This window comes from Solanum verrucosum, unplaced genomic scaffold, assembly GCF_900185275.1.
Source record: "Solanum verrucosum unplaced genomic scaffold, falcon-dt-bn FXZP01000163.1, whole genome shotgun sequence".
NCBI lineage: Eukaryota > Viridiplantae > Streptophyta > Magnoliopsida > Solanales > Solanaceae > Solanum > Solanum verrucosum.
Window position 1 is genome coordinate 3,942,935 of NW_026020379.1, and position 23,163 is coordinate 3,966,097.

General features: G+C 37.0%; 2 protein-coding genes across 2 annotated transcripts; one reads left to right on the forward strand and one right to left on the reverse strand.

Annotated features, from left to right (window-relative positions):
* Positions 1 to 497: 497 nt before the first annotated feature.
* LOC125838992 (zinc finger protein 7-like) lies at positions 498 to 1,648 on the forward strand. The gene has a single exon (XM_049517994.1). The coding sequence runs from the start codon at positions 737 to 739 to the stop codon at positions 1,253 to 1,255; it is 519 nt and encodes a 172-aa protein (XP_049373951.1). The 5' UTR covers positions 498 to 736; the 3' UTR covers positions 1,256 to 1,648.
* Positions 1,649 to 5,112: 3,464 nt separating this feature from the next.
* LOC125838978 (TIP41-like protein) lies at positions 5,113 to 22,688 on the reverse strand. Its single transcript, XM_049517982.1, has 8 exons — positions 22,475 to 22,688; positions 21,126 to 21,311; positions 18,346 to 18,433; positions 17,610 to 17,723; positions 17,433 to 17,492; positions 17,281 to 17,322; positions 17,038 to 17,166; positions 5,113 to 5,359 (listed from the first exon to the last, which is right to left on the reverse strand). The coding sequence occupies exons 1-8, from the start codon at positions 22,612 to 22,614 to the stop codon at positions 5,243 to 5,245; spliced, it is 876 nt and encodes a 291-aa protein (XP_049373939.1). The 5' UTR covers positions 22,615 to 22,688; the 3' UTR covers positions 5,113 to 5,242.
* Between the last annotated feature and the right edge of the window lie 475 nt (positions 22,689 to 23,163).

The following is a 23,163-nucleotide window of genomic DNA, read 5'->3' on the forward strand; positions in this document are numbered from 1 at the left end:
AAACTTCAGGCAGTCGGGGTCCATTAAAAAACCCTACCTTTCGGCATGTGTCAACCCACAAAGCCGCTTGCCTGATTTCTAAGTCATAAACTGCTACCAGAAACGATCATAAATCTATAAGCTACAGCGAATAATAGAAGCAGCAAAACCACGGAAGACGACAAATTGTAGAAATATGATGAGACTAAAAATGGAATCAAAACTGGATTGTCCATCTTGTTTATTTCTTATTTATAAAGAAAATATCCACCTGGTTTATTTTAGTAAAACTCTAGTGGAAGATAATTAAAGTTTGATATACCAAAAGAATTCATTAATACTACATCAAGGAGGGGTAATCTTATTCTACCTTCTGCATAATTAGGTAGAATTACTTAAATAGTTACCTAATTAAAGGTAGAACTATTTCAACAGATGAGAGATATCAGTGGGGAATTTAGACTTGACAAAGACTGCAGTGTAACATGATCTAAGCACTGTCCCCTAGAACACCAAGCATCAGCTGGAGGGGACAGTGAAAATAGATATGATCAATCATAGTTATCTGATCTGACCTTCACCTCCTGTGTGATCTCTTTTTATTCCTTGCCTATCTGTCTGGAGCCCTTTAAAAGTCCTTTTGGCTAGTATCTCCATAAAGCACCTTTGTACATCCACAAAATTTCAAGCTAGCTCTTCAGTGAAAATTGTGGGAGAAGAAAAAAGCAACTTCTGCTCAATTACAATACGATCGGGAATGAGAGGTGCTGAAGATGGCAATCAAGGCACTTATGTGCTTGATCAAGGAGAATGGTTGAATTTGAGCTTAGGAAGAAACTTGCCTTCGATATCTAAAGAATCTGAGTCACATATACCGACTTCAGGCAAGGTTTTTTCATGTAACTTCTGCAAGAGGAAGTTTTACAGTTCACAGGCACTAGGAGGCCACCAGAATGCTCACAAGAGGGAAAGAGGTACAGTAAGACAGTATCAATCTCAGAGGATGATGACAATGATGGCTTTGCCAATCAATAACCCCATGTTCAGATCACTTGGTATGATTCCCCACTCCCTTGTGCATAAATCCAGCAGAGATGCAAGAGCAACTGCGGCTACGTTCAGCGAGGCTAGCGCAGGATATCAGAGGACATCGCTTACCAATCAAATGGACAGATCATTTGATCTGAAGTGGCCAGGAAGTTTTCAACTAAATCAGCAGCAAACAAAAGACCTTACGTCAAATCCCACTAAGCTTGACCTGAATCTGAAGCTGTAATTGTTCTCCTCATCCATATAGTCAACCCAACCCCAAATATTTCAGAACTGAGGCATAGTTATTATTGTTGTTGTTACCCGTCCCACATGGAACTCGTTATTTGCCCATCTGTTACAGCTTCAGTCCATCAGTACATGAACTATTTTGATGAACTTTGGGCAACAATTAAGAGCAAAAGAATCCTATAGCAATACAACTCTTTAATATCAGGATTTTTTTCCAGACCCTAGTGTAAGGATCAATAACAACAATTTCAAGCTTTCTCATGTCCAGATATGAAACCAGAAGTGTAAAATGTACTTAAGTGCTTTTGTTCCTACAGCCCCTGGAACCGCACAACACCATAATCTCCATCAAATATATAGCAGAAGGTTCTCTAGCTTTTGTTTATAATCGTCTTTTCTATTTATGATCTGTAATCTAGAAAGTAACATGTTTATGCTACAAGAAGTTGGACAAATTTTATCTAGAAGTTATAAGAAAAGCAACTGCATTCAAACGTTCTTTACTAATGAAGTTCGAAGATATAATATATTTGCAAGGGAGAGAGAGAGTGCATTGAGCAACACACACTGGTTTCACAGCATTAGTGAAAGATGGAAACTATGGGGGGGAACCTTCATAAAAATTCCATTTCCTTCTCAATAAACGATGTAGGAGGAGAAGGAAACGACTTCTCAACTTTTTTTGTTTGCTTCCATCATTTCTAATTCTCCGGATGGTGGTCAACAATGTTCATGACTAAGATATCACATATTAAATTGAAAATAGAACGATTTGGCCTTCAAGCTAGTACTTTCAACACGTCAGTTTGATCGATTCTTCACTTTCACGTCCCAGGTGAACAGAAATGATAAATGTAAGCCCCTACTAATCAGCAAATATTAGCAAGCCTTCTCTAACACTTACTTTAAAGCTCTACTGCTACATGACATCAGCAGATTACAAACAGAAAGCCACTACTTGCACCTCTCGTAGAACCTTTTGAAAACTAACAGCCACAAATGAAAATCATGTCCGGATGATTCATCTATAGTTTAATGTCAAATCAACCAAAATAAGACCAAAAATATTCAGCATCACATCACAAGCACTCTCTATTAAATGCTTTGAGATGTTGACACTAAAAAACATCATGTGAGTACCCATAAATACTCTTCTATATATCTTTACTGACACACATTCTGAAGACATATCTTTGATACCTGATAGTCATCATCTATCTGAATTTCATATTATGTAATATATAAGATACAGCGCTATAATTTCACATCTTACTAAAGCACCAAATATTAGTTCTATGTAAAGCACTTACAATCCCGAGTGACATAATCCAAGTTTGATAACATACTATCTCACAGCCACCAACAAATGAAACTTGTCGCTTCTCCTTTTTCAAGTTTTGAGCACCTCAAAGCCGTTGCTGTCAAACATTTTTTCCCTAATTGAATACAACGAACTTTCTGTTTAGATTTTTTGAGGAAGTACTAAACATCTAAGGTCTCAAAACAAAGCATCGGTACCTGTGAGAAATATAGGAGAAAAGTATTATTATTGAATTGTATATTTACATTCTTACTTTGAGCCCTATTTATAGACAGTTAGACACTACATGACAATCCTTCTCCAAGTAGAATACTATATACAAATCATATTCATATTCCTACTCTAGCACTCCTCAAGTTGGTGCATACAAATCATATGTACTGAGCTAGCTACAACTATAATTAATACGAGGAGCATTGAGGGACTTGGTGAAAATATCTACAAGTTGACCACTCGACTTCACAAATTTTGTTACAATATCTTTGGAGAGAATCTTTTCTCTGATAGAGTGACAGTCAATCTCAATGTGCTTAATCCTCACATGAAATATAGGATATAATGTGATATGAAGGGACTCTTGGTTATCACACACAAATCCCATCTGACTGATTTCTCCAAATTTTAGTTCTCTAAGCAACTGTTTAATCCAAACTAGCTCACAAGTTGCTACAGTCATTGCTAGATATTCTGCTTTTGCACTAGATCGAGCAAACACACTCAGTTTCTTACTCTTCCGGGACACCAAATTATCTCCTACTAAAACACAATATTCAAATGTAGAACGTCTTTCAGAAGGTGATCCCTGCCCAATCAGCGTTTGTATATCCAACGATCTGCTCATGACCTCGATCCTCGAAAAAGGAGTCCTTTACCTAGAGAGGACTTTATATCTCAGATGTGAATTGCATTCCAATGGCTATCACAGGAAGAATCCATAAACTGACACACAACACTCATAGGAAAAGAAATGTCGGGTCTAGTCACTGTGAGATAATTCACTCTAATACCGTCAAGCCTAGTGTGTCGATTGCATCACTCACCTTATGGTCTAAAATCGTGTGAAACCCTACCAAAAATTGGCAAATGCACAGGAAAATTGGCAGACACCGAATTAGGGTTCCGGTGATCTAAATCCAAAACAAACTTGATGGAAAGGCTCACAAGGATTGGGCGAGCCTATAAGAAAAAGAATTGCTCAAAAAACTGGTCGGAACAAGCCTCACGCGTCTGCGCCTCGGCAGATCTCGTCGGACGTGACAACCTTTTGATCAGCGTGTGGGACGTTAGTTCACGACAAAGCTTGTTGGGGTTTGGTTGCGGAGAGATGCCTGACCTGATAATGTTATCGGATTTTGCACAACACCTGTATAAACCACATTCTGGTTGTCTGACAATGCCAGAATAATTTTCAGTCACCGGAAAAAAATGCACAGTGATAATATTCCATGATGGCTCTAATGCCATGTGAGAAATATAGGAGAAAAATATTATTATCACATTGTGTATTTACATTATAACACTGAGCCCTATTTATAGACACTACATGACAATCCTTCTCCAAGTAGGGTACTATATACAAATAATATTTCTACTCCTATTCCAACAGTACCCTATAATGGATTTGGAGGCAACACAGACAGAAGAGGGGCTACCATTGGCCCTGCAACCTCACCCACCCCCACAACTTCTGTGAATTTTTGGTGTGAATCTTCTATCTAGATCTAAAAGAAGTTACCCCTACTCCCGTTTTACAACCGCTCATACATTGAAAGATAAATATTATCTATTCTAACTAGAATTCAAATTATTGGGTCAATAATGGTGCAATTGAAGAATCTTATAATATAACCCATCAACCGGTCAACCCCTAACGGATTTTGTATTCATATAACTGGAACCCATGTCCAAAAGTTGAAATCTGTCACTTAAAAAAGTTCTAATAGAGTAATTTTGGAAAATATTGGGTAATTTGCTGATGGGAGCTATTTTGTTGGTGTACACCTTGCTTCTTTATCAGCAACTTCACCAACTATATTCATTTGGTTGCCAGATGTTATGCTAAGGGAAGAATTATGACAACATATGCTGGGTTCCATTTTTGACCATTTCTCAGCACAGGAGTCCCTACTATCAGGCGAAACATGAATACCAATTGACTCTCCACTATCACCTGTAATTTCTTCCCACAGAAAATATTGAATACCCACGTAAAAGCCCACATGAGGTGCACAATATCATTTCTGTCCGCTGTTTAGGACTTCAATGATAGTCATTCCAGCTTCACATGGAGAGTTTTTACAGTTAAAGCTTCTATTAGAGGTTCAAGTGAGAAGGTTCTAAGTGGATAAGAGATTTTGGGGTCAAAATGTCTTTTGATTATTGTTAGAAAAGTGGGATTATTCTCGCTTCTCTACCATTATACTCTCATTTCTCTGATGCTTCAACCACATTCTTGCACTTTTTGCATGCAGTACGGATCGCTCCAGAAATCCAGATGACACACACTTAATGCGGAAAGATCAGCATTCAAATGAAGGACAAAGCAAAAGCACTCCAGGTTGTGATATTCATAACTTGCTTGAGGATAAATAACAGAATGTAAATTAAGTTCCATAAAAGCGGGTAAATGAAAAAGATCTTAGACAACAATCTAGGATCATACTACTGCTTACAGGACACTCCAATATTGAGTTTTTGAGTCTTCTGCATTACAATGGGAAGCTTGTCAGCGATGATGCTTGGATCACTATATGCAGCAGCATCAGAGGGATATCCTTTCTGCAGATATTAAGAAGATTAGCAAGGGAATGCTACAAATCAGGTAACTATAACACAAAAGCAACACAATCTAACATCAGAACTATGCCAACATGCAATCAAAGGTGTAGTGCTAATTGGACACAACACTCCTGCAAAATACTGAATTTCTAACAATAGGCATTCAAGAAGAGAGATCTCCTTACTTAAATGGACCAACTAAGGTTTTCTCCATACAGAATGCTTCTTTCTTCATACAGTATTAAGCAAATATCTAGTAAACAAATGCTCCAAGCACATCCCCAAAGAACCTCTCTTCTACTTTCTAGGAGAGAGAAACAACCTTCTTATTTCTTCTTCCAGTAGCTCCAGCCAGAAAACTCTCTTTTTCTTCTTCTTTTTCATCCCCTCAGTCATCACCTTCTGTGATAACCTTTCTTTATCTTTCTTTCTTCCCTCTCCAATCATACGATTGCTTGCAAAACATGAGGAAAATAGGATATATTTCAACGCTGGTTTTAAATCTTTTGATATAACAAGATGGACCTCTAACAACTCAGTGTGGTATGAGTGGGTTGAGAGGAGTCGTAAACTGATGAAAAGATCATCGATGAGCAAAAAGATCATGGAATGGATATGCTTTACGCTTAAAAATGCTTTCTAGAGATCACATGAAAGTGGTCAAGAGATGGAAAACTTCAGAAAAAGATGCAGAGCATTTCTGTACTAGGAAACAAAATGGGTAAAGGAGGAATATGACCATTTTGTTCTTAAATAAGGGAGAAAGATCAGTCCTTATTATACCAGAACCAGCTTTGAATGCAGGCTGGTGGGATATAGAACACAAAGTTGAGAACCTCATTAAATGCCCTAAAAGACAGGGACCAAAGGCCCTCCAAGAATAACTGAAGCCAACTACCCCTGCATGAAAGTCGTACAAGACAGTAAATGGCAAAGCAAGAATCTCGTGAAGCAGAGGTGACAAGCAAGATGAGTAGCATTAAAATCTTGACAAAATCTGGTGGACAAGATGACAGACTGCTGCGAAGATGTCTGGTAGAAGAAATTGCCAGGAGGCAAAGATGAAGAGCTCTCTAGTTGAAAGAAGGTGAAAAGAAGACAAAATTCTTTTTTTTTTGACACTAGTAACATTTGTATTTCAGTCAGTACTACCTTAGTACTGAAAAACCATATTTACAAAAAAGAAGAAAAAGATTAGTCTTTCCAATGCTAAACCAGGAACTAGATGCACCCTAAAACATCTATGATTGACTCAGTCTCATTGGAGTAGACATTTATACACCAAAAACAAAACAACAAAATACATTTAAGCTTGACTTCCAGAAGGTTGTTGTCCCTATTTTCAAAACATCTATCATTTCTCTCTCTCCATATAGTCCACCATATACAAGCAGGGATCATCCTCCATCTTTCTCTGTTTGTAGCCCCAACTCCAGCCTCCTCCCAACTGAAAAGAGTCTCATCAATCTTGCTAGGCATACTCCAGGAAATGCCTCTGAGATTAAGGAAAATCTGCCACAGTTGGTCAGTGAAATTGCAGTGTAGAAAGAGGTGTTTTACTGTCTCTGTATCCTTACCACGTAAGGAGCATCTGTTGCATAGAGATATACCTCTCTTGGCCACATTGTCCAATGTCAGAACTGCTTCATTGGCTAGCAGCCAGGTGAAGCATGCCACTTTTTGTGGCACTTTGACTCTCCAGATTTGCTTCCAACCATTTGAAGTCTTGATTCTCCCTATGACTTGTTTGTTTATATCCTTCCTTCACCCTGTATCTTCCTTTGTTGTGCCCATGCCACCATAAATAGTCTTCACCTGTTTGGATTCCTTGGAAACTCTCCAGAAGTGTGAAGAGTTCAATCATTCTGGGAATTTCCCAGTCATTCAAGTTTCTTCTAAAGATCATATTCCATCCTTGTGGTGACCACATTTCAGCAACAGTTTTCTCTTGGTGCTGAGCCAAAACAAAGATGTCAGGAAAGAGATCTTTAAGGCTCACAGTACCCATCCATTTATCAATCCAAAAACTTGTTTTTCTGCCATTTCGAACTTTGACAGTTAATTGATTACTGAGAAACTGCCAGAATATTCTAATGGATTTCCAGAGGCTAATACCATAAGGGGTGTTGACCTCTTTAGTAACCCATGTGTTCAGTTGCTCATACTTGCTCTTGATTACCCTGTACCAGAGTGAGTGCTTGGTCCTCCTGATGGTACCTCCATAGCCACTTGACCTTGAGTGCTTTGCTTTGGTATTTAAGGTTCTTGATGCCTAGTCCACCTTGTTCTTTGCTTCTGATAATGTTCTTCCATTTGACCAAATGAAAACCTTTCCTTTCCTTATTGCCTTGCCACAAGAAATTTCTTCTGATTTTATCCAACCTTTGAACTACTGACTGGGGTATATGGAAGATAGATAACATATATGTAGGGAGGGCATCTAAAACTGAGTTAATCAAAGTTAGTCTACCTCCCAAGGATAGATATTGTGATCTCCATCTGGTTAATTTCTTTTCACATTTCTCCAGAATTGGATTCCAAATATCTATGGACCTATACTCAGCCCCCAGAGGCATGCCCAAGTATATTGATGGCAAAGTGCCTATCGCACCTCCCAGGATCTGAGAAAGGTGATCCATTTCTGGAACCACATTAATTGGATACAAGTGGCTTTTGTTCCAATTTATATGGAGCCCAGAAATGGCTTCAAAGTACACTAATATAAGTCTTATTATCAAGAGTTGCTCCTCCTCAGCCCCACAAAAAATTAGTGTATCATCAGCATACTGCAGATGTGTGATCTCTACACTGTTTCCAGCAACCTTGTTAACTTAAAATCCCTGAATTCTTCCTGTTATCTTAGCTATATTCAGCATGTTGTTGAGTCCCTCCATGGCTATGATGATGCTCATAAGAGATATAACAACATTGATCAGTTACATATTTAGGGTGAGACAACTCGGGATGCAAACAGAATTGAAGGTAAGATAGTTGATTACTACAAGAAACTATACACAAGAACAATACACCGGAGACCTGCTTGTCATTTCCAAAACTGTCCAGTATTGACAACAGAGGAATAGCAGCGGTTACAAGGATATTTTGAGGAAGAAGAGAGATGATGAGGAGTTTAAAATTATGTGCAGTTGACAAAGCTCCAGGACCAAATGGCTTTACCATGGAATCCTTTATCAAATATTGGGAGGCAGTAAAGAAAGATATTATGAATGACTTTCAAATAATTTATGATGATGAAATGTTTGGAAAAAGTTTCAACGCTATTCATTGCTCTTATTCCAAAGAAAAAAGGTGCCAATGAGCTAAGGGACTTCAGGCCTATCAGTTTGATAGGGCTGCATATACAATATATTCTCCCAAGTTATAACAGAGAGGTTGAATGGTGTGATGGCAAAGCTAGTTGGCTCACAACAAATGGCCTTCATCCAATAAGGCAAATCATGGTTGTTGTCTTAGTAGCTAATGAAGTGGTGCCATCATTTTTTGTGAACCTCGGGAGGACCAAATAAGATTCTTAAAAACAATCTTACTGTTTTTTGAAGCTTCCTCGGGTTTGAAAGTGAATTGGGGGAAAAGCAATTTATTTCCAATCAAGGAGGTGACAAACATTTTGAATCTGGCAGATATTTTGGGGTGCAAGTGGAGAATATGCCAACAGTTTACTTAGGTATGCCTTTGGGAAATGAACACAAGAGCATACAAATTTGGGATGGCATTGTGGAGAAAACAGAAAGGAGATTAGCAAGATGGAAGGCTCAATATTTGTCTATGGGAGGCAGACACACTCTCATCAATTCAGTGCTAGACTCCCTTCCTACTTATGTCATGTCACTATTTCCATTACCCCCCAAAGTTCTGAAGAAGCTGGACAAATTAAGGAGGGACTTCCTTTGGCATGGATGCAAAGAAATTAAAGGTTATAACCTAGTCAAATGGGAGATAACCTTGAAAAGCAAAGACAAAGGAGGTATGGGTATTAGAGATCTAAGGAAACAAAACAATAGTCTTTTGATGAAGTGGTTATGGAGGTATAATGAAGAGGGGCAAGCTTTATGGAAGGGTGTCATCAGATCCAAGTATGGTGAGTACAATCCTTGGTGCAGTAATGTTAGTGTTGATGCCTATGGGGTGGGGGTCTGGAGAACTATCAGAAAACTTATGGCAAAAACTTGAAGCTAATACGTACATTGAAGTGGAAATGGCAGGAGAACTAAGTTTTGGACAGATGCGTGGAACAAACAGATTCCTCTAAAAGAATCCTTTCCAGATCTGTTCTTACTATGTAGTAATCCTGATGCAAATATCAATGAACGTTGGACAGCACAAGGGTGGGATCTAATCTACAGAAGGTTTTTGAATGACTGGGAAGTGGAGAGAGTGGCCAAATTGATAGAGCTATTAGAAAAATTCCCTGGCATCACCAATGCTCCTGATTCTTTGAGATGGAAACATAGTAAAGATGGGGCTTTCATGGTTAGCAGAGCATACAAAATGGAAAGTCCACAGCAACACAACTCTAAGCAGAGTTTGTGGAGAAAGGTATGGAGAACCTTAGCACCAACTAAGATAAAATGCTTTACATGATTGGTTGCTAGAAGGGCTTGCCTGACACATGAAGTGCTGAGGAGAAAAGGAAAGATTATAGTATCTTGGTGTTCATTATGCGGGAATGCAGCAGAGACCAACCAGCATCTATTCTTGCATTGCAACTTTACAACACAAATTTGGGCCATCTTCCTTAGTCTCACAAAAACAAACTGGACCATGCTCGAGCATACTGCAGATTTGTTGAGTTGTTGGATAAGAAGAGGGGGGAGCAAGAATCAAAAGGCATGGTGGAGGATAATTCCACATTGCATTTGGTGGACAGTATGGAAAGAAAGAAATAGTAGAAATTTTGAAGATAGGTCCAATTCCATTCAGAAAGTTAGATGGGATTGTATTGCATGCTTTTATTTTTGGTGTAAAGAGAAAGGTTTAGAGGTTACAGAACAAATTGTAGAATTATTAGGACCCTTGTAAATATTTTTTTAATTTTTTTTTCTCTTCTTTTGTTCCCCTCTGTTTGCAGGTCACCAGCATCTCCTTAATGCTGAAGAATACACCATTACCATTTTCAAAAAACAAAAAAAAAAAAGTGGTGAGATCTAGACTGAAACAAAAGAAACAAGGAATCTTACGCAAGTTAAACCTAGAGAAAACTATATGATAATGTCAATTGGGGATATCTACTGAATTTACTGGAGAGGATGGGCTTTGGGAAGAACTGGATACACTAAATCAAATATTGCATCTCAACAGCAGTGTTATTAAAGGCGGTCGCCTTTGGCGACAAGGCGAGGCAACAACGCCTAATTCCGGCGAGGCGATTTCAAATAGGCGAGATATGGCAATGGAAAGGCGATAGTCATTGTGGCATGGCGATGCAAATAGGCATCTCTTTTCTTAAAAAAAAAAGACCTGATTTAAAATTAAAAAGCCAAAATTAGGGTTTTTTTTGGTATTTTTGCAAACTTCACACCTTCGCTGCTTCACAAGACCACTACTCCTCAGATTTCTCAAGTCACACAACCGGCAACCCTCCTTCACGAATCGCGACTACTGCTCAGCTCTCAGGTACGACTTGCGACCATTTTTTTCTCTTCTTCAGTTCTTCTCTTCTAATTCTTCTCTTATCTTCTTCTTCTCTAGTCTCTACTCTGTTTTCAGTACTGAAACAGTGAGACTATGCTCTGTTTTTCAGTACTGAGAGAATCTGAGACAGTGAACTGGGGCTCTATTTTTCTATTATGTTATAGTGCTCACTGCCTATACTTTAAAAAATAATAATTTAATCCTTCCATAATTATTTCTCCCCTACTTAATTTAGTTTTATACTAATTAATATAGTATTTATTTGTCCATAAATAGTGAATTCAATGGCATCGGATGCTAACAAAAAGAGGGACATTGGATGGAATTATGGTACTCAAGGATCATCAAAAGATTCAGTTGTATGTATTTTTTGTAAAGGTACTTTTAATGGTGGTATTACTCCACACAAGCAACATTTAGTGGGTGGATACAAATATGTAAAACAATGTCCAATTTGTCCGTCGGAGGTTAGAGATGAAATAAGGGCTTATATGGCAAATAAAATCGCTAGTAATCCGAAATTTCAAGTGAGGCAACTGATGATAATATGGATGAATATGCTGAAATGATGCCTCCCTCCAAAACTCAAAAGATATCTTCTAGTGGAACTGCATCATCCACGGCGCGGAACGTGACGAAAGGCCCTATGGATCTCTATTTTCAACAAAAAAAAAGGCTTTGAAAAGGGAGCAGGAATTGATGAAACCAAGAAAATTCTAAGAAAGTGTGCCGTAAGTGCTTTTGCAATCTGGATGTACAATGTGGGGCTCCCTTTTAATCGTGTTAATGACAAATCATTTGATAAGTTCATTAATGCAGTAGGACAACATGGCCCCGGAATGAAGCCTCCTACATTCCATGAAGTTAGAGTTACTCAACTAAAAAAAGAGGTGAAGAAAGTGGAAAAAATTGTTGATGAGCATAAAGTGCAATGGACAAAATTTGGATGTTCCATTGTGATGGACAAATGGACGGGCACGAAATGGTAGAATGATCATCAATATTTTGGTGAATTCTCCAATCAGTAGTGTATTCCTTGGTTCTGTTGATGCTAGCAATGAATTTACCGATTCCACCAACTTGTTTGAAAACACTATTGAAAAAATTGGATCGAAAAATGTTGTACAAATTGTCACCAATAATGCTAGTGAGAATGTTAAGCGGGATGCATGATGATGGGTGCGTACCCACACATTTATTGGACTCCATGTGCTGCTCATTGCATCAACTTGATATTTGGTGGCGTATTCAAGATTAATCCATATGCTTCAGATAATATCACTCTCCTATCCTCTAACTTTCTTTATAGTCAATATTTAATACTCATTAGCTACTAATTACTATAATATTACTTTAACAGTTTTTAAGAAGGCCATCAAAATCCATTCTTACATTAGTCAAAGGCCGTTTTGTTGAACTTGATGAGAAAATTCACCAACCAAAGAAATTTGGTGAAACCGGCCAAGACAAGAATTGCGATGGCCTTTTTAACTTTGAGAATTATGTACATACAAAAGAAAAACTTGAGAATTCTAGTCCTCTCAACCGAATGGACATCAAGTAAATTTGCAAAGGAAACTTTGGGGAAAGAAGTTGCCAACCTTCGTATTTCTGCCAGTTTTGGAGTGATGTTGTTCAGGCACTTACAGTTTGTGGCCCTTTGACAATAGTGCTTCGTTTGGTGGATGGGGAGAAAAAACCACCAATGGGCTATATTTATGAAGCAATGGGTAGAGCTAAAGAAACTATTGAGCAGGGTTTTCGTAGAGTTAAGAAGCAATATGAAAAAGTGTTTGATATTATTGATGCAAGGAAGTCAAACCAACTCCATCGGCCTTTGCATGTTGCAAGCCATATTTTGAACCCAGGATTGTTTTATAAAGCTCATGAAGAGGGCACTTTACTAGCTAGTTTGTGGACGAATTTATCATGCATGTGTTGAGAAGATGAACCCCGATATAGCAATACAAGATTTACTAGTCGCTGAGTTTCCCAAGTACAAAATGGCAGATGGACTATTTGGTTGTGGTCAGGCTAAAAGAGTCAAAGATACAAGGTCATCGGGTAAGTGAGTTGATTTATCTCTTTATAGTTAATAGTATACTTTATACTATAGCTTTACTTAAATTATTTGACTTATATATACTCGTTAACCTTTAAATTTATTTTTTTATAGTTGAATGGTGGTCTCTATTTGGTAATCAAACACCAAACTTGCAAAAGTTTGTCATGAAAGTATTAAGCCTAACTTGTAGCTCATCAGGATGTGAGCGAAATTGGAGTGTGTTTGAACACGTAAGAAGAATATTCTATATCCTAATTTCCATATTATAGTATTATTAGTATCTATTAGTTAATATCTATAACTTATGCGCAGATTCATTCCAAAAAGAGAAATAGGCTTGCACTATCGCGTCTCAATGATCTAGTGTACATTAAGTACAATAGAACATTGAAACATTGTTATGATGCTCGTGATACCGTTGATCCAATTCTCCTAGATAATATTGATGATTCAAATGAATGGTTAGTTGGATTCCCCGAAGATCAAGAAGATAAACTAGTATATGAGAAATGTGATCTTACTTGGGGTAATGTTGCTACGGCAATTGGAGCTGACGAAAGTATCTATCATCTTAGGGGAATTTCTTCAAGATCAAGAGCACTTGACATGGGCAAAGTAGTACAAACTACATCTACAAGTTCAAGTAGGACTCAGACACTAATTGATGAAGAATCCAAGGAGGAAGAAGATGAGGAGCAATATAATCATGATGAAGAGGATGTTGATCTTCAAAATTTGGATAATCTTGAAGAAGAAGAAGAGACTTTTAGAGTTCTAGTATTGCTTGTCAATTGTCTTATGAATTATTGAGTCCTTCAAGTTTTAGACTTTTAACATCTTCTATTAGTTTTTGAATTGAAATATTTGCTAATAAATGTTATTGTTATTGAGATTTTGGATATTTATATATGCAATTAAATATTTTAAATTTTTGGTATTAATTGGCGCCTCAATTCAAAAAGGCGAGCACCTCGCCGTTGGCAGGCCCTTATCACCTTTTGTCGCCTTTCGCCATCCAAAACACTGGTTCTTAACCAGCAACCTACTTCTTCCCATCACTGATGTGCCCCTGTAATCGTTTCAATTTTTAGGCATAGACTATGAAATGCCTTTAACATTCTCACTAGTATTATCGGTGACAATTTGTACAACATTTTCCAATCCAATTCTTTCAATAGTGTTTTCAAACAAGTTGTACATTTTGGTGGAATCGGTAGATTCATTGCTAGCATCAATAGAACCAAGAAATACATTATTGATTGGAGAATTCACCAAAATATTGATAATCATTGTACCATTTCGTGTCGTCCATTTGCCCATCATAATGGAACATCCAAACTTTGTCCATTGCACTTTATGCTCATCAACAATTTTTTCCACTTTCTTCACCTGTTTCTTTAGGTGAGTAACTCTAACTCCATGGAATGTGGGAGGCATCATTCCGAGGCCATGTTGTCCTACTGCCTCAAATGAACTTATCAAATGATTTGTAATTAACACAATTAAAAAGGAGTCACGCATCGTACATCCATATTGCAAAAGCACTTACTGCACGCTCTCTTAGAATTTTCCTTGTTTCATCATCAATTCCTGCTCCTACTTCCTTTTCAAAGCCTCATTTTTGTGGAAAATAGAGATTCATAGGGCCTTTCGTCACGTTCCGGGCCGTGGATGACACTTCCACTAGAAGACATCTTTTGAGTTTTGTAGGGAGGCATCATTTCAGCATATTCATCCATATCATCATCATCACTATTAAAAAATTCTTCTGGTTGCCTTACTTGAAATTTCAGATTACTAGCGATTTTATTTGCCATATAAGCCTTTATTTCATCTGTAACCTCCGACGGACAAATTGGACATTGTTTTACATTTTTGTATCCACCCACTAAATGTTGCTTGTGTCGAGTAATACCACCATTAAAAGTACCTTTACAAAAAATACATACAACTGAATCTTTTGATGATCCGTGAGTACCATAATTCCATCCAATGTCCCACTTTTTGCTAGCTTCCAACGATATTGAATTCACTATTCATGGACAAATAAATACTATATTAATTAGTATAAAACTAAATTAAGTAGGGAAGAAATAATTATAAAAGGATTAAGTTATTATTTTTAAAGTATAGGCAGTGCGCACTATAACATAATAGAAAAACAGAGCCTCAGCCTCAGTTCACTGTCTCAACTCTCAGTACTGAAAAACAGAACATAGTCTCGCTATTTCAGTATTCAAAACAGAGTAGAGACTAGAGACTAGAGAAGAAGAAGAAGAAGAAGAAGAGAAGAGAAGAACTAGAAGAGAAGAAGAGAAGAACTGAAGAAGAGAAAAAAAATGGTCGCGAGTAGTACCTAAGGGCTGAGCAGCAGTCACGATTCGTGAAGGAGGGTCGCCGGTCGTGCGACTTGAGAAATCTAAGGAGAAGCGGTCTTGCGAAGCAGCGAAGGTATGAATATTGCAAAAATACCCTAAAAAACCCTAATTTTGGCTTTTTAATTATTAAATCAGGTCTTTAAAAAAAAAAGCAATGCCTATTTGCATCACCACGCCACAACGCCTATCACCATATCTCGCCTATTTGAAATCGCCTCACCTCAGAATTTGGCGATGTTGCCTCGCCTCGCCTTGTCGCCAAAGGCGAAAAGCGAGCGCCTTTAATAACACAACTAAGAACAGAAGCAGATGGAGAACTATTCATGCTTGCATCTGGTGGACAATTTGGAAGGAGAGGAACTCCAGATATTTTGAGAATATAGAGAATTATGCAGCAAATCAAGTAAAATTGTATCTTCTTGTTGTTTTTGGTGTAATCAGATACTTTCTAATGATCCTGCCTCTATTATTGATGTATTAGACTCATTATAGGCATAGGATCATAGATTTTGGAAGTTCTATTGTAGATATGATTTCAGTACTTTCCACGTACTGATCTGTTTCTATGACATATATACACAGTTAACAGTTTCAAAGAAACAGAAATTATCAACAATAAAACTGACATGGAATGTACTCAAAGAAGGGAAAGTTCACGGTGTCCCTAAAAGTAGCTTTTAGATGGAACTTTGTACGTCTTTTTTATTTATAAGAAACAGAATGTTGCATAGATCATTTACGTTATAAAGAGAAATAGTGTGATATGCCACATAAATATGCTGCTGCCATTAGTTTTGAGAGTTCACTTTCAAGTTCTCAAGTATATTTTTAAAATGTTGGTAAAAGGAAGCACAACATTTGTCATTGAACCTTTTTTGTTATTAGGGTGCTATGCATGGTAGGGTCATTCTTATTGCGGTTAGTTCTATCCATATTAGTCCAGTGAAATCTCAGTGAATACCAGGGGAGGTCTTAAAATGTGTAGTCATTACTTATTTCCTGACTTCGATAGGCAGTAAAAGTTCTTGGTCTACAAATCATTAGTTGCAATAAACATCAAGTGCACGCACACACGCAAGTTGCAATAGCTACGTATTTAACATCATTATGAATTTTAGAATGTGATATACGTAAGATTAGCAGCCCGTCTGAGGTATAGCCAGATCTCCACCTCCACCAGCACACTCTTTTCTTCCTACTTGCTTGTCTCTTTCTAAATTCTCCACCACTTTTTATTACATTTGGATCTGGTTTCTTCTTCTCGCATCAGAAGCAAACCTACACTCTCTGCTCCCTGTAAACTATCTACCCACTACAAGATCCCATAATCACTGCAGCAGCAGCTTTGTGAAATTGTGCAACATACCATCAGCCTATATCAATATAATGAATGAACCAACCATTTCACTAAAATTTAAAGATAAACTGCCATTATTAAGCAAAATTCAGAATATAAAACCGGTTGCAGTGCCCACAACATTGAAAATGGAAAGAATTTAGGCACCCACATAGATAGATTTATACTAGACACGTGTGTGTCATTGTGCATGGAGAGAAAGGAAGAGCGGGGATGTTAAACTCACCGAAGACAAGGCCTGAAATGTGGTTTCTCTCCAGCAGCTTTCACGAAGAATAGAGGATTCGTTATGCTCCCCAAATAAACAATGCAAACGAGTGTCTCTTAGTCTCATAAGCACTCCATCAACCCTAAGCTATAGGAACATGTCCAACTATCAATGAAAGACATAACAGTATTTCTGATGCAATGAATTTGTTAGTAAACCATAATACTATTTATCTGAAAAATGTGTAGCAGAGTCACTCACCCAGAAACGCAGCAATAGGAACCAACCACTAGGCATGACTCTCTAGAAACATAAAAAAGTCAGTCCAAATCTATTATAACCAACTAATATTGTGGAAGTTTGAATTATTGACATAGTTTAATTTTTAAAAAAAAGCATCATGAGAACATTACCACTTTAACAGTCAAAAGTGAGATCCCATTATCAGCCAGTTCATCCTCATATAAGATTATCTGTTCAAATTGAAGTAAAATTTACCTTCGTGCTAAAAAGGTTAGATATATCAAATTGACATGAATGACACTGCTCAGCAGCATGACTCAGAAATCACTTAAACCTGAGTCACCAACCTCATCATAAAAGAGAATAGGTTCTTTAGAAGCCAATGCAACCAAATCAATTTTCTCCTTACAATCCTCCCACTGAATGCAGCTGCTGCCTTCTTCAGGTATAGCACTTCCACACTGAACAGACAACAGCAGCCAGAATAATTCAAATAACTTTTGAAAGCAAAGGAGCCGGTAATTGAAAGATATGGTTGAGAAAGGAAAACAAAGAGAAGTCTTTATTGCTGATGGATCAAAGATATTTTAAGCAATAACACACAGAGATGGCAAAACTATATAAATATTAAATGAGTAACGGAATAACAATAATCTATAGCATATAATTTATTCAAATTATATAATGCTTCAACTCAGCGCAGATCATTGCTATGTTGTAACCCTGAAATGCACATGAGTCAATTGGCTTAAATAAGAGCCTGTTTAGATTGGCTTAAAAGTTGGTCAAACCTACTTTTAAGTCGTTTTTAACTTTTGGGAGTGTTTGGCAAAAATAAAAAATAACTTAAAATAAGTTTTAAATGACTTTAAAAAAGTTAAAAACCAAAAGTAGGACTCTCCCTGCTTTTTATTTTTTTGACTTAAAAACTACTTTTTTCAGCCAACCCAAACGGGCTCTAAGACAGCCTACTAAGCTTAACACATTGTGAATTGGCTTAAAAAAACTTCTGCAAAAGAAAATTTTGAAAGACAATCTTCTCAATGTTTAAAAAGTTCTATTCGAAGGGCATAAGGTAGAAACCTCGACATTTCTTTCGACAGTTTCACTTCCACAGTAAGGTGTTGTGAAGGTATAGTCATAGTCGAGCACCACCTGTTGCAAAGGTTTACTGCAGAAACCAAAAAGACAAATAAAAGAAAAAAGGCAAAAAGGAGTTAGGGAAAGAAGAAAAAGGTAAGCAAGAAAACATATCAGAGTACTCACCTTTACCATAGAAAATAAAAGAAATATATTTTCCCTGGTCAAGAACCATACTATCAACTTAGAGAAATTTTGATATTGCACTGAAGTCGCAAACCATGTCCAAAGGGAAAATTGAAAAAAGAACACAGAGTGAAAGGCATGATCTCCTTTGATAGAGATCACCTCAGGAAAAAACAGATAATTCTAGTGATTTAGAACCTAAATCACACCCATTCAATTGACAATTATAATTAGCAAGGTTTTCAAATCAACAAAGTAATTTAACAGATTACCCAGAGGCAAGAGTACATGATATTTCAGTTCCTTATCTCAATGATCTAAGAGATGCTAGAAATGTCTGTCAGTTCTATGATTAGTTGATTACTATGAACTATGAAGTTCTAACAGAAATAATGAAGGACAGCAATTAAGACACTTGGCGTATTCTCTCTCTCTCTCCCCCTCTCTTATACTCCCTCCTTTCCAGTTTATGTGAAAGCGTTTCTTTTTTAGTCCATTTCAAAAGATTGACAATTTTATATATTTGGTAACAATTTAACTTAAGCTTCCCATTCTACCCTTAATGACAAACTTTAATAGCCTCAAAAATGTTAGGCATGTTTAAGACCACAAATTTCAAAATTCTTATAGCCACATAAATGTAATGATACGTTTCAAACCATAAGTTTTAAAAGTCACATATATATATAAATTAAAATATATCACTCACACAACAACAACAACATTCCCAGCATAATCTCACAAGTGGGGGTTCTGGGGAGGGTAGGATGTACGAAGACCTTGCCCCTACCTTTGTGAGCTAGAGAAGTTGTTTCCGATAGCCCCTCGGCTCAAAAGAAGTGAAAGCAAAGCAGGATTGAAAAGAAATAACAAGATGAACAAAGCAAAAGAAGCAATAGGCAGTAGTAAATATTGCAGAGTAAGATACTACGTGAGTACTAACTTACGCTACTAAATATGGAGAAGATGAGTTGAGGATACTAGTCCTTGCCTCTCCCACATAAAAGTACAAAAGCACTCGGCTACCTACTACCTTCTACCTTAATCCTCGACCTTCATACCTTCCTATGATCCAATCTAAGGCCATCTCCTAAGTAAGATGAAAATGTGTCATATCGTATCTAATATCCTCTTCTAGTTCTTCTTCGATCTACGTCTACCTCTCCTTAAACTTCTATAGCCAACCTCTCACACCTCCTTACTGGAGCATCCGTGCACCTCCTCTTCATATGTCCAAATCATCTCAATCTTGTTTCCCTCATCTTGTCCGCCATGGATGTTGCTCCCACCTTGTCTTGTATAACTTCGTTCCGAATCCTATTTCTCCTAATATGCCCATATAAATATATATATTTAAATAAATCCTTTAGAGGCTCTTATATTGTGACATTTGATCATATTTGGTCAACGGAGAGAAGTATGTTTATTCCTAAAAGTTCTGGAGATACTATCTTCCTCAAGGAAGCTCATTTGAATTTAGGAAGTGCTCATTTGGGGTGGTAGTCTCATGTTGTGGAGTCCAATGATTCAGCTAAAGGCCAAAAGGCTGATCCTAGTGAACCTGATCTTCTCTAGACTCTGAATTCTTGAAGGTTCTGTAAGTTAGCATCATTGTGGGGGAGATTGATTCACATTTCAATAGTACAATGAGTCTAATCACAGACAACTGGAAATGAATATCCTGACAGAAGCCATTACAAGTGCGTTTAACTTATAAAATAGCTATCATCATGTTCTAGACTTCTAGTGTTAGTGCCAGTCATATTTTCAAGAAGCACTATTTTCCCCTCATTTTGATGATGTCTACATGGACACAGCAGTCACTGTTGGACAAAATGGAAGATTGGTGTTTTTCTTTAGCAGAGGAAGTTTTCTAAAGTAGCTTTAAGAATTATCCATTCATTTAAATAGTTCATTGTTGGTCCGATTGGTGCATGTTCATCAAGAATTCATTCTCTCAGATCATAAAGTTCTCTCTCATTTGGATTGAGAGCAACACCTTAACCACACTATGTAAATAGAGTTGTTTTAATATGCAGTTGTTTGATTCTACCATCAACACCAACAAGGCGAACCGACCAAAATTGCAACTTCGACCTCCTTTATTAGTTAATACAGTAGCTTGATTTTGTTGAATTTGAAAACATAAATAGTTAATACCAGATATGAAGGAACAGCAAGACAGAACATACAAAACCTTTATATTACTGTCAACCTACTGCATGATGGTTAATTCTTCACGGATACATAACTTGCATGCCTGAGGGTTCTGCACTCCTAATTCAAATTTTTAAACAGTTCTCAACCCCCAAACTCCCTTTTACCAACAAATAAAAACGAAAGAACAAAAAACTGAATGCTCTTGGAGCTACTTAAATGTCCTCCCCTTTTATTGAGAAACATCTTTTCAGATGGACTGAAACAAAAAACCTTTCAACAATCAAAGTGCCCGAAATCTAACCACCAAATCAAAGTGCAGCTAAAACGCTACCTCTGGTTTTTCATTATCATTCTACAACTTTTATATATAAATAAGCTGGAGAAACATATGCAGAATTCTTCATATAGCATAGTGTAAAGAAGAGAACATAGAGCACCTCCTGAATTTCCATTTTGCAGCCGCTGGAACTTCAACAGGCGGCAAGGCATCATGTTTCCAACCAACTAAAGCATCAAATGCATTGAAAAAGAATTTTGTGCCACTATTCACATGTTTAAGCACCAAACAATTGTCTCCAAATACCATCTCCGGCAAGTGAGTCGTCTGAAGTTCTTTTTCCCATCTGTATATGCATATAAGCATTAGCATTTAGAGAGGAACTAAACCTTTCCAACTAAAGAAGATAACAAAATGCTCGACAAGAACAGCATTAGCATTTTGAGGAACTAGACCTTTCCAACTAAAGAAGGTATAAAATGCATGACAAGAACAGGATAGCAATGGTTCTACGTATAAGTATAAAAAATCCGCAGTCAATTGTTCACTGTAGCATTATTACAATAAGACAGGTCACTTGAATCTCACAAGTATTTCCGACCATTAATTTCATGATGATGCATCGCTTTTCATGAAACTTTTGGCAGCACGTCAATTACAATCCATATGTCCTTTACGAATGAAAAGTAACGGCCTAGTACACATTGAAGAAAAGATAAGTTTGGAAAGGAAAATTCTTATCACACTAACGTTGTTCGCTTAGGAATAAACATAATCACTTAACCTTAAATTTGGTTCCTCTTGAATTCCTATTTCATGTTTGAGTCTAACTCAATCCCTACACTTCTACTGCGCCTGGCTTGAATCTTTCCATTAATAGTTAATTACAAACTCTGTTGCATGAGTTCCGCAAGGCATACTGGTTTCAAGTTGGGATAAAGGAGGAGGAAAATCATAGGTTAATTTCCAGTATAATATGAAATACTGCAATTGTCCATAGTTAGCAGATTGATTTATCAATAGTTGGCTAACCCATATTACCCCGTACCTAAGCTGGTGTTGGTTGCAGATACCCAATGGAATAGAAAGAAGAAAAAATAGGTTGGTTAAACCATAAATCTTTTGCTCCTGAACAGAGAGCAGAACATCTAGAGGAAAATTTTAAACCAACAAAGGAGGAAATTTAAAAACGTCCTTCTGCTAATAGATTACAGGGAGTTGGAAAGGCCTTGAGAGGGAAGCAATGACGGTGCGGCCACTGATATTCACACTTGTGTTCACAATCAGACCTTTTGAATGCTGGCAGTTCCCAATTACAGTATGTAAAACTAAAATACACAACCAAAACAAGCACCAGAATCTCCAATGCTTGGAGAAACCACACAAGCTTAAAAGGCAAGAAATTAGATGCTTATATAAGGCTTTAAAAGTTCACAGAATAAACAAACAAAAATTAAGCATTAAGGCAAGTGAAAGACAAATGAGGGTTAATTGGGGAAAGGAGAAAACCGTTGAAGATGAAGAGAATTGAGAATGAAAAGCTTGCGACACTCGATCTCCCAACCGTGAATGCGGAGTCCTCGACGGCCGTCCGGAAGAGGTTCAGCTCCGGCCGCCTTTAGTTCTTTAGCATCACTCTCCCACTCCATTATCGATCGCCAAAGTCAAAAGTTTCACTTCTCCGGTCCGTGGTGACTTGGTCGAGCAGGAGTCCTTATTATAAAATTGAATTTAGGGAAAATGCAAATATAAATATCCTCAATTAATACTTAATAATTTGATCTAAAAATGCTATTTCATTTTGGTTCAAAAATACTTTATTAATAGTTGATGAGTTAAAATGTTTTTTTTTCATTTAAATATATTATAATTTTATTACCTTTTTTTATAATAATTTTTATCAGCAATATTTATCCTGCTTCAACTCGAAAAAGATTAAGAAATACAAATACTTATTAATTTATTTAAAAAAATTATCATTGTGTTTATTTTATATTATCAATTAAAAAGATGTAATGTAGTTATTCTATTTTAATTTGATAAAATAAGATAAGGAAGAATATCATTAAAAAACATACTACTGTTTAAAACAGTAGAAAAAAGGAATATGATATGCCTCAACAACTATATCTTCTTAATAAATGGACTATTCCTAAAATTCAGCCCAAGGTTATATACCAAATGGGCACTTTTGAAAA

Bases quoted from the DNA above. Each gene is read 5' to 3' on its own strand.
- LOC125838992 (XM_049517994.1), top strand. From the start codon at position 737: ATGAGAGGTGCTGAAGATGGCAATCAAGGCACTTATGTGCTTGATCAA.
- LOC125838978 (XM_049517982.1), bottom strand. From the start codon at position 22,614: ATGGAGTGGGAGAGTGATGCTAAAGAACTAAAGGCGGCCGGAGCTGAA. The intron at 17,724-18,345 runs GTTTCTACCTTA...TTGTCTGTTCAG, and splicing joins CTGTCGAAAGAAATGTCGAG to TGTGGAAGTGCTATACCTGA. The intron at 17,493-17,609 runs GTTGGTGACTCA...CAATTTGAACAG, and splicing joins CTATTCTCTTTTATGATGAG to ATAATCTTATATGAGGATGA.